The sequence below is a fragment of the Notothenia rossii genome (genome assembly GCF_949606895.1).
Source record: "Notothenia rossii genome assembly, chromosome: 9".
Taxonomy (NCBI): domain Eukaryota; kingdom Metazoa; phylum Chordata; class Actinopteri; order Perciformes; family Nototheniidae; genus Notothenia; species Notothenia rossii.
In genome coordinates, this window is record NC_136907.1 from 32,188,914 (window position 1) to 32,203,860 (window position 14,947).

The 14,947-nt window shown below is 41.1% G+C and overlaps 1 protein-coding gene across 4 annotated transcripts in view; it reads left to right on the forward strand.

Moving 5' to 3' along the window:
• Positions 1–14,947, forward strand: part of pknox2 (pbx/knotted 1 homeobox 2) — a 107,373-nt gene that overhangs the window by 75,935 nt on the left and 16,491 nt on the right. For all 4 annotated transcript variants that reach the window (XM_079651650.1, XM_079651652.1, XM_079651651.1 and 1 more), the window contains one exon: positions 8,827–8,998. In XM_079651650.1, the coding sequence (XP_079507776.1) occupies positions 8,827–8,998 (172 nt within the window). The remainder of the gene's footprint in view (positions 1–8,826; positions 8,999–14,947) is intronic.

Sequence of the window (14,947 nt, forward strand, 5' to 3'; positions counted from 1 at the left end):
CATACAGGAGTGTATCCAGCCTGGGGCGTGTGTATGCTTGTATTTGCACTTAATGGCATAAGAGGCAGACCTCTCATGTAGTACACAACAGGAGGCGGTGCGTTTAATTTGACACGTCCAAAGATGCCGTGGGCCACATTTATACTTGCCTGTGTGTTTGTCTGCCTCTGTAATGCACCATAAAGTCTGTTTATCCTCTCTGCCACAGTGCATCAATGCGTCCTCCTCCACAGAGGCTCAGTCTGACGGCTGCAGGTCAGCGATTGGCTCACACGCTGCTGAATGCAGGAAACTGTGTCAAAGCTCAAGCGGTTTATTGGCTGTTTCTTTCATACACGTTTTGTTATGGGTTTCCTCACTGCTTGACTTTGGATGAGAAAGGAAGTCAACACTTTTCTTTTTAACTCTGGTAACTTCGTAATCTGTCTCGTCTTTTTTGACGAGTGGCCAACAGAAAACACAGAAGACAGTAGAACTCCATCTGCCTTCAAGTCATGGAAATATAGTCATTCACTGTTGGGTTCATGTGTCGTTTATTTTTGTATTTGTACAATATACACGGTACAAAAGGTGAACATTTAGACACACATGGTTCTAACAAAATACAAACAAAGTAACACAAAATAGTCATAAGACCTGACATTGCAAATGCGTGTAAATTGTGTACAGATGTTTTGTTGCTTTTGTCAGTGTAGAACTACGGATACATTTCTATGTGTTTCTTTGCATGTATGAAAGTGTATTTATGTATGTATTCATATGACCAGAGGAATATGGAGGTGTGTGCAAGGAGGAGCAGGAAGCGAAAAGCATAAATAAAATCAAAATAAATCATATAAAGTAATGAATAAAAAAGAGGGGAAAAGATCCTTTGAATCTTGTTGTTTTCAGGGTTTCAGCACAGCCTCATAAATAATGTGAGGGCTTTTGCGGTCAGCCAAATGTATCGTATGTTGTATTATTTTCTTAATTTGGGTATTATTCATTATTTTCTTAATAATAAGTGTGTGTTGATAACTGTGGGGATACCACACACACACACACACACACACACACACACACACACACACACACACACACACACACACACACACACACACACACACACACACACACACACACACACACACACACACACACACACACACACACACACACACACACACACACACACACACACACACACACACACTAGCCATAACCAGCCATAAACAAGTACAATGCACACACACACACACACACACAGCTTCCTGGCTCAGGGGGCCTTCTTCAGATTCAGAGTTCCTTTATTAGTCCCGGGGAAGTGTAAAGTGTTACAGCAAAAAGTGGCATATCAGAAGAAAAAAAAATATATGCAATAATAAAGACTAAGCTAACTTATTAAATATAGAGAAGAAAAGCACACATTAGTAATGATAGAATCAAAATAAGGTCAAAATAAGTACACAGCTATGGCAACAAAAAAAAGAAGCCATATTAGGTGTTGAGACAATATAAAAGTGCTCTACCGTCGGTGAGGGCTTTCTGCACCGTCCACCAGGCCCCCCCTCTTCATTGCTGCTTGTAGCATCGGACCATGGACCTTAAGCACTTCAGGAGGCGACATTAGAATGAAAAAGGGAGTTTGAAAAAGTAGATACCAGGGAAACAGGATTTATTCAGAGTGCCGGAGATCCTTTGTGTGTTTATGCATGTGAGTGCGTGTGTGTGTGTGTGTGTGTGTGTGTGTGTGTGTGTGTGTGTGTGTGTGTGTGTGTGTGTGTGTGTGTGTGTGCTTCAGAGATGTAGTCTGGGGACAGGGGGCCTTGTCGGAGCAGCGCAGCAGGGCTCCACCACAGACTGCTTCTAATACACAGAGTACAGCCGGCCTGATTGGGCGGGGGAATAGTGGGGAGCAGAGAGAGGGAGAGACCTCCATCTCCAGCTCACATAAACACATACCTTCAAATCCCCCCCCCCGTACCCCCTCGGTGGCCTTGCAGATTATTACGAAAGCAGGCAAACATGATTTATTTTGTAGACATCTTCGCTGCTTTGATTTGAGCTGGTTTTCATGCACCACTCTGCATCTTCCGTTTTAACATCTTGCATTGTTGGAAAGCAACTGATGACTCCATATCGTTTCAGACTTGAGGAATAATTCCTGTTGACATTGTAAGACCTTGAGAACAGTAGTTGACTAGATCCCCACACGAGGTCCAGTCAGAGCTACTCACAGTCTTCCTCAGCAGAGGGAATTGCACATGGGTTGAAATTGTAGATGCTCAAATGTCAATTTCTCAGCTCCTATTGTTACCCTGCTTTCATCTATCAGCCTCCTTTTGTTTTTTATTAAGCTTTTTGTGTGGATTGTATCATTTCTTTATGATTAACTATGAGTATTTAAAAAGAAGTAGTCTTACAATCAAAAAATTACATTCAAAATGTATTAGGGGTTATAAAAATATACATATATGTATTATTTCAGTTCAACCCCAAGACACATCCATATTAGATTTAGCACCTGAATCTGTCACACATCAGAAAAGCAGCAAATAAGTAAAATATCTGAATTATTGGGGGAAATTACAACATAGGTTAGGGTTAGGGCTTAAAAAAGTGACATTGTTATAACCATTGAACCATACAGGTAACTGCTAAGTTAACTGTTTACAGCTCTCCTCTACTAAGAAGAGGCCAAACAACAAAATGTAGGCTTGACTGTTGGGATAGGAAATTAATTATTGACATTGTAAACCATTTTAGACAAATATTTTCACCAACGGTTTAATCGGACACAACATCATGTTGTTAAATGTTCCAATAGCTTTAAATTATGCTTTTGGAGGTGTACTGCGTTAATCGAACCTCAGAATGGTATCTCCTTCTCCATTCTCTGACTCTGATCATAAAGCAGATGCCAGTAGAGCAGCAACCTTCCTCAACTTCATGTTTAAGTCATCACATTCCCCCGCTGGCCTCTGATTCTCCGTTTTGGGCTTTTTGTTAGTGACCCAGCACGGTGCAGTGCTGGAGGGGGGGCACGGTGCTGACTCCACTCACTGGCCATCCTGTAAATCGCTCTTTTATGGCCCTTATAATGATCCCCCAGCCGGCAATCTGCACTCCGCCGCACTGCAGATAGAGCCTGCTGCTCCTCTCTGCCAACACGGGGGCTGGGGACACTGCAGGACGTAGTGGGGGACAGGAAGGAACATATACTGTAGCGTGACCATGCACTCACACACACGTTCATAAAAATGGATGCCTTTTCACACTCCATCTACCTTAATCCTGCCCTCCTGTGTAAAGGTCACAGAAAGCGCCAAAAGGTTTTGTTTCTTTCAGAACTCAGAGGTGGCGAGGACAGACTGTGCACAATGCTTCGTTGTCAAGGATACACGTTTCACAATGCACACCCTGATTGCCTTAATAGCTTTATCTTTTTTTAAGGCTTTTATTACATTGTATATTTAAAGATTGAAATTGAAAATTATGAAAATATGTCCTTTTCAATATCTTTAATTATGCCACTTGTCGATGTTTGTTATCACCTCTATAAATAAGCAAAGAAACAAACTGAATAGCAGAAGGAAAGAAAATGCGAAGATAATATATTATATGCAAATGCTTTCACATCAAGCTGCTGTTAACATTCTGAGCATGTACATTAACACGTTGTTTACAGATTCAATTTTAGCCTAACAAAGTCTGTTTTACAAATGCACTGTAGTTTTAATGTTCTTTACTGTTCCCGGATGTTAATTAGACTCAGTGTCATTAAGAGAGACATGCTTTATTGTTATGTTCAACAACAGCAGCGACAGGAAGAACATTGCTAGCCATTACGTTAGCTGTAAAAGCTATAAAAATAATTTGACTGGATGTGAAGAGGATAAAAGAGGCTTCATGTATAAGAGTGACTAGAAATGCAGCAGTTAGGATTTATTGGAGATGGTTAAGCAATAATATATAAATATGTAAGCATGATGAAATGTAGATTACATGTTTCCATGTCACATTAAATAACAAGAAAACAAAATAAGCATCCATTGAGAATATGCTGAGCTGAAAACAAATAACCTTTTGCAATTTACTGTGAAAAAACATATGTCCTACTGGAAGGCTTTAACATGAAGCCATTCATGTTCATATTCATACAGAGTGCATGGGGAAAGATGGAAACTATTATCCAGCTAGTGATATATTTTAAAGAGCAATCTGAAATATGTAATGTAAAATACGCCTTCACAGAAAACAAAAGTTTTTCACAATAAAACAATGTATCGTGTCATTATGCCTAATATTTCTCGTGATTGTTATACAAACAGTAACAAAAAACTCAAATATATTTCCAGATAGATCGATATCAGTTTAGAGCTGTCAAAAGCAGAACAGGACTTGCGTTACCAGCCTGCAATATATCTTTAATTAAACTGTATAGATCAGTGCTTGTCAAGTGTTCTAGATTCTAGAAGATGAAAACTGCAATGTCTCTTTAATACGGAGGCCAAAAAGTGCCAATGCGTTACATGGCCCAAATCACTTCCATAGGAGAAACGCTATGCAGGTCAAGAAACGATGCAAATATAAAAACACAAAAGCTCAAAAACAGATACAGATGAAGAAAAAACCTTCACCAGCTGAACAACACGTGCAGCATTTAGAAAACATTCACCAACTTGAGGAAACGTGAAAAAAAATTCCAGCGTTTACAAAAAGTGCAAAAAGGGCCTGTAGACGAAGCCAGTTCAACAGACCCTGGATATGTTTGGGTTATCTGGCTTAACTAACCCTAACAAACACGCTCTCGCTAAGCGGTCCTACGACGATGGTCATCAACTTGGTAAATCAACCAGGGTTACTCTGTCTGGCTGAGAGCGCGTTCACATGAAAGGGGTGGGGTTAGCAACATTTGACCAATCACAAACATTGAGAAGCGTACTGACAGCGCAGCGTCATACTTTATTAATGAAGAGTAAACTATTCTGTTAGACAATTAAATAATTTAATTTAAGTTAAACTTTAAACATCCATGACTTAAACACAAAATCCATGATAAAGGCAACATAGTTGCAGCTGCAAAGAGCAGAAAGAACAACAAATACTGACAGGTTTATGATATCACTGCCACTATGACACGAGTGGATCTGACCTTAATTACATTTGAGTGTTTCGTTAACGATCCTGAGTCGTGACTGATCGTATTGCTGTGGTCCTAGATCCTAGATCCTAGATCCTGGATCCTGGATCCTGAGTCCTGGATTTTGAGTCGTGGCTGAACCTGTCTCTGCGGTCCTGCCTGACTCTCATCATACTACTTCCCTGATGGCTCCCACAGGATTGTTGACATCCTTGTGGATTCATCTTCTTATCACAGACACATGCATTTCCAAACATTTGGTCTACCTATGCTGTGAAATGTATTATCTCTTCGATTTACACACGGCATCTATTGCACGTACAGTATGTCCGTCCTGGGAGAGGGATCCCTCCTCTGTTGCTCTCCCTGAGGTTTCTCCCATGTTTCCCTTTAAACTGTGGGGTTTTCTCTGGAAGTTTTTCCTTGTACGATGTGAGGGTCAAAGGACAGATGGTGTCGTATTGTCATACTAATATTCTGTACAAACTGTGAATTCCACTGAGACAAATGTAACATTTGTGATATTGGGCTATATAAATAAACATTGATTGATTGATTAATCTGTTGTTTTAAATAACAATTCTGCATACAGTATGCGGCACTGTAAACGACTCTACTGTAAGTGCACGACTCCCTGTAAGTACACGACTCCACTGTAAGTGCACGACTCCACTGTAAGTACCCGACTCCCTGTAAGTGCACGACTCCCTGTAAGTGCACGACTCCACTGTAAGTGCACGACTCTCTGTAAGTGCACGACTCCCTGCAAGTTCACGACTTCACTGTAAGTGCCCGACTCCCTGTAAGTGCACGACTCCACTGTAAGTGCACGACTCCCTGTAAGTGCACGACTCCACTGTAAGTGCACGACTCCCTGTAAGTGCACGATTCCACTGTAAGTGCACGACTCCCTGTAAGTGCACGACTCCACTGTAAGTGCACGACTCCCTGTAAGTGCACGACTCCACTGTAAGTACCCGACTCCCTGTAAGTGCACGACTCCCTGTAAGTGCACGACTCCACTGTAAGTGCACGACTCTCTGTAAGTGCACGACTCCCTGTAAGTGCACGACTTCACTGTAAGTGCCCGACTCCCTGTAAGTGCACGACTCCACTGTAAGCTCACGGCTCCCTGTAAGTACACGACTCCACAGTAAGTGCACGGCGAGGTCGGGCTCAAGAAGGTGACACAGATAAGTGAATATATGATGCGATAATGATAAGTGCGACACGTCGGCGTCTGCACTCACAGTGCTGACTGAACGCAGCTCTGATATACTTTGCTCCGGTTATTTATGTGTTGGCAGATACTTAAGTAAAGTCATAATTGTCAGATCGTTCTGAAGATAGACAGGGATATTCTATTAATTTGATTTCCTAACTTTTTCACCTGTGGAGATTTTCTTCTCTTTAAAATGTAAGACATTCTGCGCTCACCTTTACCTGTCCCTTTTGTTTTATTTTAACCTCACCTATTGTGTTTTGAAGTCTGCCATTCCCAGGCAGTTATATATTTACCTTCCAACAAAGGTACTGTACTCTCTAGCTCTACCCAAAATCCCCCTGGGTATCAGGCCCTGCGGAGCCAGTGTGTCTGTGTGATGTTCATAAAGCAACACACGGCTCAAATAAAGTGCTGTTGTGTTGAGACTGACATGTGTTATTCCTCCTGTGTATGGATGATCCAACTGTATTGAGTTAACTAGTAGTGATGATGACAATGTGAGACTCCATCTGCAGAGCTGAGAGTCACCCTGTTTGCTCTCACTTATAGTGCCCTCCTCTCCCTCACCTGGATACTCCCCGTCCCCCACCCCCAATTTCTGTTTAATATTCCTGCCACGTCCGACTGGGGGAGCGGCATTAAATTGGGATCAGGGAGATTAGAGTATAATATAGACGACTATTAAAGTCTGCAAATGAGAGACATGGGTTAGAGCCTGAGTGGGAGGGGGGGGTCAGTCTGCCTCCATGTCACTGCAGTCCTCTGCAACACACACTCACAAAACACACATTCTGCACATACACACCTATACATGTCCACAACAATGATACAGTTTGACATAAAACATGTGACATTATCTTTAAGCAACAACTACCAATAAGAACAGTCAGTTATAGTATAAATACATTTTGTTCAATTTATTTAACCTGTATTTATCTTTATGTTTTCATCTTGGTTAGGATTCTCATTTGCATTAGCACTACCTGGGGTCCACACACACACAGTCGAACATACGTTTAGCCACATACACACATCAGACATAAACTACTCACCTCAAAATATATCCAATCTAAAAAATAATAAAACAAAAAGATCATCCTTTCAAGCCAAACACCGGATTATCAATTAGACCATCTTGAGGAATTCTGAACACACTTCTACTACAAATGAATAGTAATTCAAGGCAGACTTAAGTCAGTGTCTGAAATGACCTCAAATGTATATTTATGTATTAATATTACACTCCAAGAGAATGCAGTGCTTTCACCCTGGTTCCCACTTAGTTTCCACCACAACTCATGGTTCATGTACATTCACACAGATACAGTTCAATTATAGTTTTTGCATACAATCATCCAGGAGGGACATTTACCCAAAGCAGTCTAGACATACTCATAGTAGCTACATAACATCATACATAAACTATTTAGCTTTTATAATAATAGTTTGATTCACTGTGATAGCTCTGGTGTGCAAACTCACTAACTACAAACATACCAACATACAAAATCATGCAGCACTCTACTGAGCATTGTGTTTATTTATCTCTGTGACAATATATAGAATTATAATACAAACAGTACAATTAAATGAATAACCATGAGAATTGGTAACCGAACGCATCCCAAACATTTTCTTTTCCCTGGAAACTGGAATTTATTATTGGACACATTCTATGACATTCTATGACATTGACAAGGACTTGTATTTCAGGGTCTTGTATTTGAAATCCTGAAATCTTTAGGAATAATAACCTTCTGCTTTTTGCTGTTGCAAATGTTAAAAACTTCAGTTTGAAACTGGGCTTCCTTGTAGCATGAGTATAGTATACCACAGCTAACTGTGCAAATAATGAAATGTGCCTCTAGTAAGCAGCTTACAGGGGTTATATACGTAATACACTGCCAAGAGTCCTAATCATAATTCATTTGGCTGCAACATATTTTCTTTTGGGTTTTCCTTCAAAGGTAACACACAGGGCAGAGTGTGAGAGGATGGAAGAGGCAGAGTGCAGAAAGAGGGTCGGCATGTAATAAGAACATTGAGTGTTAAATGTAGGTCTTTGCGTCAAAAGGATGCATCTATTCCCAGGCAGTCTGTTCAGGTTTGATTTCTTCCAAGTGGAAATGCTCAATAATCTGGCATGTACACACAAAGCTCAGTGTGGGCCACTGCCTTGTGTATCTGCAGATCTTAGAGTGACATTCCCTATGTCAGGCAGATGGTAACATTGTAGGTGACACTGAAGCGCTGTCACTGGACCATATCCTATCCACTTTAAGATCTGGCTGAACCTTATCTGTATGTTCAGCATGTCCTTTAGGGAATTTCACGGAGCTACCATGCTATTAACGGTACAGTGAGGGGGGGACCTTTATGACTTGAGCTTTTCTATTCAGTTGCTCTATTGAGAGTTCACTACAATACGATGATACTTTATTGTATTCAATATAACGTGTGTCTGTCTGTCTCTCCGCAGACATCCGTTGTTCCCCCTGCTGGCGCTGCTGTTTGAGAAGTGTGAGCAGGCCACGCAGGGCTCTGAATGCATCACCTCCGCCAGCTTTGATGTGGACATTGAAAACTTTGTGCATCAGCAGGAGCGAGAACACAAACCTTTCTTCAGCGAGGATCCAGAGCTGGACAACCTGGTGAGCTACACCCATGATATTAACTCCAACTGAGCTTCAGTGACTGTGGTTTTTGATTCTTTTGTGATTTAATGTTTTAGCCAAAGCTGTCTTATAGTTAGTTACTTTAGACAATCTGGTGAACTTGAATGAGGTATATGAAAATAAAAATAAATAAAGCTGCAAATCAGAATCTGAAATATTTATGCCGAGGGAACGATAGTTTCTCCATTTTACACTTGAAGATGAATTCAATAAAACAAGAAAACATAAGAAGTTAAAGGTCCCATGTCATGGCCATTTCTACTGATTATAATTCCATTGTTGAGGTCTACTAGAATAGATTTACATTGTTCGATGTTCCAAACTCACATTGGTTTCTCATACAGCATCTCTATAGTATGTGTATTCACTCTCTGTCCTAAACGGCTTGTTGGAGCTCCTGCCCCCCCCTCCCTGTGAGCCCAGTGGCCGTCTGCGAGGCAGCGAGACACAGCGAAGCCCGCACACACACACACACGCCCGTAGCCTGGCTGGGAGTTTGTGTGTGTACTCACACACAGATTCACAGCCTCGCCGCGTCCCACCGTCTCAGGGAGGAGAAATCGGCGGAGCTGCAGCTGAGAAAAGATTGAGTGTCCATTTGGACCAATCCACGGACTTAACCTAACGGCTCCGCGGATTGGTCCATTTGGACCAATGGGTCCATTTGGGTATAGGCACGTCACTGTACCCAGGAAGAAAAAGAGAAATGTCCAAAGAGGCGTTTTGGGGCAGCATAGACAGGTCTTTTCTGTGTTAGAGTTTTACTCTCTAAAGGGGGGACTTTTCCTGTTTACGTGCAGAAAAAGCTACATGACACCATACTTGTCAACCCTCCCGATTTTCGCCGGAGACTCCCGATTTCATTGCCCTCTCCAGGTTTCCTCCCGGGGTCATATTTCTCCCGCATTTCTCCCGATTTCTGACAAAATCTGATTTACTTAGGACTGTTTCCACTCAGACTTTAATACAGCTACACCATTGTTTGGTTTCCATGGTAACACGTCTCTTTAGTAGCGCGCAACTGAAAGTCTGAGAGGGTGAGGCAGATAGTCACAGAAAACAGAACAAGAATCGACAACTACTCTACTCTCTGCTCACTCCTTTCCTGCCCACACATATGCTCCATCAAGGATGGTGCTACAGGCCGCAAGGCATTGCACTTAGAACTACAATAAGCATGTTAATGTTAATCTAACAGCTCCGGCGATCCACTAGCACACCCCCCCCCCCCCCCCACACCCCCCACCCCATTTTGCATTTTAAAATGCTCCCGATTTCTGTGGTCTCAAGATTGGCAAGTATGCATGACACACAAGGGGATGGGTAATAACTGGAAAAGCATGACATGGGACCTTTAAAGTAATATTTCTAATAAGTAGTGCAAGAAAATAATGAAAAGGTTAAGTAAAATTATAAAACAATGTATGTCATATGCCTGTTTCTCTGCACTGCATCCAATCATGCTGCTGCTGCCATTCACCTCCTTTTTCATGTGATCTCTTCCATCCTCCCCCTGCCCCCCTCCTCGCACAACCGCTAGCTGTAATTACAAATGAAGAGAAGGAGGATGCTGATCATGTTCACTGAGTAAAGTGGCAGAGGAGGTGAAGCCAGACAGAGACAAGGCAGGAAAAAAAGTGCACACTTGCTGTTACAGTACTTGGAGTGCTGAACAGTCAATTAACCCTGCATCTGTGTGTTTTATGAGGCTCTGGGCACGGCCCCTCCCACAGGGCCCTAACTCTTCCCCAGGACAGTAATGCTACACTGGGCCTCACTGGCTGTGATGGGAGAACAGTAACTGGTCCCTTGATTAAGTGAGCACAGTTTAATTAGCTGATTTATCTCCTCCTTGGCCAAGCACTTTTCTGTCCATTCTGTGACCTTGAGTGGGGACTTCGAGGAGTGAGCTGCAAAGAGTGGAGAGGAGTCACTCTAGTGATGGAAAGATATCTGCTGGAGAGGAGAACACACAGAGTGATGTGAATATTGTACATTAACTGAATGATTTCTGTTTAAAGAAAATGTAACTTTCAAACAACGTTGTAAAAATATTAGGCCCAACATAGGCACATCAGTTTCCTAGCAACACAACTGATTACATGTCTATATCATATGAAAGAAGTTCCTCTTGGACTGTTGCATTCATTTCAAGTCTTTGAGAATGTCCGGGCAGCAAGAGTTCCAGTTTAGTGTGGAGAGATGTTTCTTGACAGCTTCAGGGACATGAGCCTCATCAACCTTTGGGGTGAAGATTCTTAACTCCCCATGGTGGTTCAGATGCTGTCTCAAAGTCTTTGCTTTCCAGGAACAGTGTGGTGAAAGAAATCCTGGGAAACAACAGGGGGTATCCATTACTTGGTTAGGGGAGATTGGGGTGAGATGAGACAATTTTTACTTGTGTTGTCCTCTAGGCAAGGAAAAAATTAGGGATGCACCGAATATTCGGCCACCGAAAATTATCGGCCGAAAACGGTTAAAAAGGCCCTTTCGGCTGTTGGCCGAAAAAATATCACCGAATGTCAGAGAACAGGGTTACGTTGATCATACTCCGCATATTTGTCCGGGTGTTTTGATTTCAAGTGGTGGAGTAATTCCGAAGTGGTGAAAGTCTTTGAGGTTACACCCCCTCGAGAAATGACGCTCTGCATCAGCCAAACAGCTCGCTGCACCCGCACTGCGAGGGGGACCCAAGTTCCCGTCAGCAAAAACACGTGGGTTTGCTATCCTGGCTCCAAAATGGTGGAATGAGCTCCCCATTGAAATCAGGACAGCAGATAGCTTACACATCTTCCGACGCAAACTGAAAACTCATCTCTTTAGACTCCACTTCGAGCGATAGAATTACTAACAAAGCACTTATATACTAATAAAGGGCTGGCTTTCTAAATGCCAGTTGAGTAGCACTTGAAATGTTTGGCTCTATGAAACCTGATGTACTTATATGATTCTGTTTTCTTAAAGGTTGTATCTTCCTGGTCGAATGCACTAATTGTAAGTCGCTTTGGATAAAAGCGTCAGCTAAATGCAATGTAATGTAATGTAAAAATGTCAGCTGAACACGTTTTACAAATCGCAATCCGCGCCTCTTTCTCTGATATTTTGAAATATCTCCAAGCGGCAGACATGTTGGCTGTGAGCCAGCCGCGAGCATGGTCGCGCGCCGCGCTTGTCGCCGCGTTTTGATTACGTCATCACAACAACACGTTAGGTTACCAAACTTATAGGTGCATTTGTTGTTGTTGAAGGCCTGGCTGTTAGAGTCTTTATTTACACTGTTTTGTTGTAGGCCTACTGGCCTAGATGTTTATGCAGTTTTAAAGCACCTTGGCTTTGTTCTGAATGCACTTTGTTGTAGTTATCCTACAGAGAAAAGAAAATGCACTTGACTTGGAATGAATGTACTGTATGCATTCAAAATTGCTGAATAAATGTTTTATGGACCCATAATAGTGATTATTATTTAAGTTAAGTTTTGCCATAATCATGTATTTTTCCATAATCAGGTAGCTGAACAACATTGGTAAAAAATGTATACATTATATATATATATATATATATATATATATTTCTATTAATCATTTTCGGCCTTTCGGCATTCGGTTTTCGGCCCACTGTTTCCTATTTTCGGTATCGGTTTCGGCCAAGAATTTCCCATTCGGTGCACCCCTAGAAAAAATAGATTGAAGTCAAATGAAAACAACAACCTTTACTTCACGATGTCTTCTGTCAATCAAAAGGAAAATAATACATCTATAATAAAGGGCCTTGAAAATATGGGTTCTAAAAAAAAGGTTGTCTTGCTGCTTAACTTGCTCTATCTAAGGGGTAAATTGATCCGACTCAATTGAAGTAAAACATATATATCACCCTTTCTCTGCCACTACCTGCTTCGGTGTCTGCACTGTAGTGACACCTGTTTCCTCAACAATATAAATCACGTTTGGAGGGAATTAATGCCTGTAAAGCAAACATGAAAGAACCAGATCAGAACCCCCCAAATAGATATCCTTGTAAACGTAGCTGGTAGGTAAACACATGTACCAGTCTGTTGTAAAAGTACTGTACAGATTGTTATAGTCTAGTCATTGATAGTTATTCATGTTATCAAATGTGGTTAGTCTCTTAGCTGTCTATCACTTTTATTATAGGCTGTAGCCCTTCCTAAATATTGTTACTTCAGGTGTACGGTGTTAAAACGGGGGAACAAAAATACTGGACTCAAATGCAACGACTCATATTTTAATGAGAAAAATAAAACAAAGTTTTAACAAAAAATCACTCTTGCGAGGACAAAACAAAACTCTTGATATCAAACAAACAAAACTCTCCTCTCTGGTAACACGCTGGGTCTCTGGACATATGAAGCACACTGAAACAAGACTAACTGGCACAATACAAATGGAGACAAGGACTATTTAAACATGAGGGAATTGGGAACAGGTGGAAACAATCAGGGGCGGGCAGACACTGACGATCGCGGGAAAACACCCAAAGGGAGGAAGTAACAAGGTCTAAAAAGAAAGACAAGAGGTAAGTACAAAATAATACAGGAAATTGGAAAACGAGACATGACATGAAGCATGGGGACTTGACTAGAGATGACAGACATAAAATAGACAGACGAGACGTGAAGTAACATGAAAACCTGACTCTACATAGAAACCTGACTAGACTTGGAATGACATAAATACCTGACAAACATGAAATTACATACATAAAACAAACACAACTAACACAATTGACGAGACACCACATACGGAAAGATGCTGGCGTTCCTTAAAATTATTGAACCGATCTAGACCTAAAATAATAGAATTCCTTCTATCAAGATTCTGTATTTAGCTCCACAGGACCAGTCACCCTTAGCTGACCTTCTGGATCATGTGACCTCTCACATCCTACCTGCTGAACCCTTCTCTCTCCGGCTGTTTGGGACAGGAATGTTGTTCTTTCTAAATATTATGCAATATTTAGACCTATATGTAAACTTACTAGCTTTATTATGCTTTAACATAGTCTCAGTCTCACAGACTTCATGTGCTGAAAAACAACCTGAGATGCAGTTGAAAGCTCAGTATGTGTAAAAAACAGGTTACTGTACACTGAGAACACTGAAACGTTGATATTAATTAAAAGTATTATATCAACAGATTTCACATAACTATATTAGGTTAGCTGAAAGGAATCATATTTCGTTTAAATAAACAATATTGCATTCAACCTATCATTAATGATTTCAACAAACCTTACGTGAACCATGTTGACATAATACATTTAATTAAAGTAAATCTTTCTGTTTTCACCCTTAAATATCTGTTACAAGATTCACCCTTAAATATCATGCACATAGAGATAGGTGAGAGAGAAAAGATCCTTTAGAATTTGAACGAGATTTTCGGGACATTAACCTCGTTATCCAATAATGATAAAAATAAAAGGTATTATTTGTTTGAATGTCGTAGCCTTCAAAACCTGCTCTTCAGACAGACAGTGAAGGCGTATTAGGGTCGACCTCTCAGCATTGCATTAAAGAGGCCTGATCTTAGGGAGAGTGAAGGATGATGGGATTACAGCCCCCCTGTATACTTGCAATCTATATGCAACTCAGGATTAAATAATAAAAGACACTAAAAAATATAAATGGTTGCATTTCACTTGATCTCGTCACAAATCTTTCGTCACACCCTTTAAAAAACATACTTTAAACATCTCATCACTGAGTATCTGTGACACTGTTCATTTGACTCAGTTTAGTCAAATATGTGTTAGAGTGAATGCAGAGCTGGTTTGAAGGATCATCTACGCAGCTGTATGAGAACATACTTGAATCCATTCAATGATGAAACCTCTACATCTCTATCGTTAGCATGAGGTTTTCAGTAACACATTCCGGGGCTCTGAAAAGAGATTCACAGTGTCTGT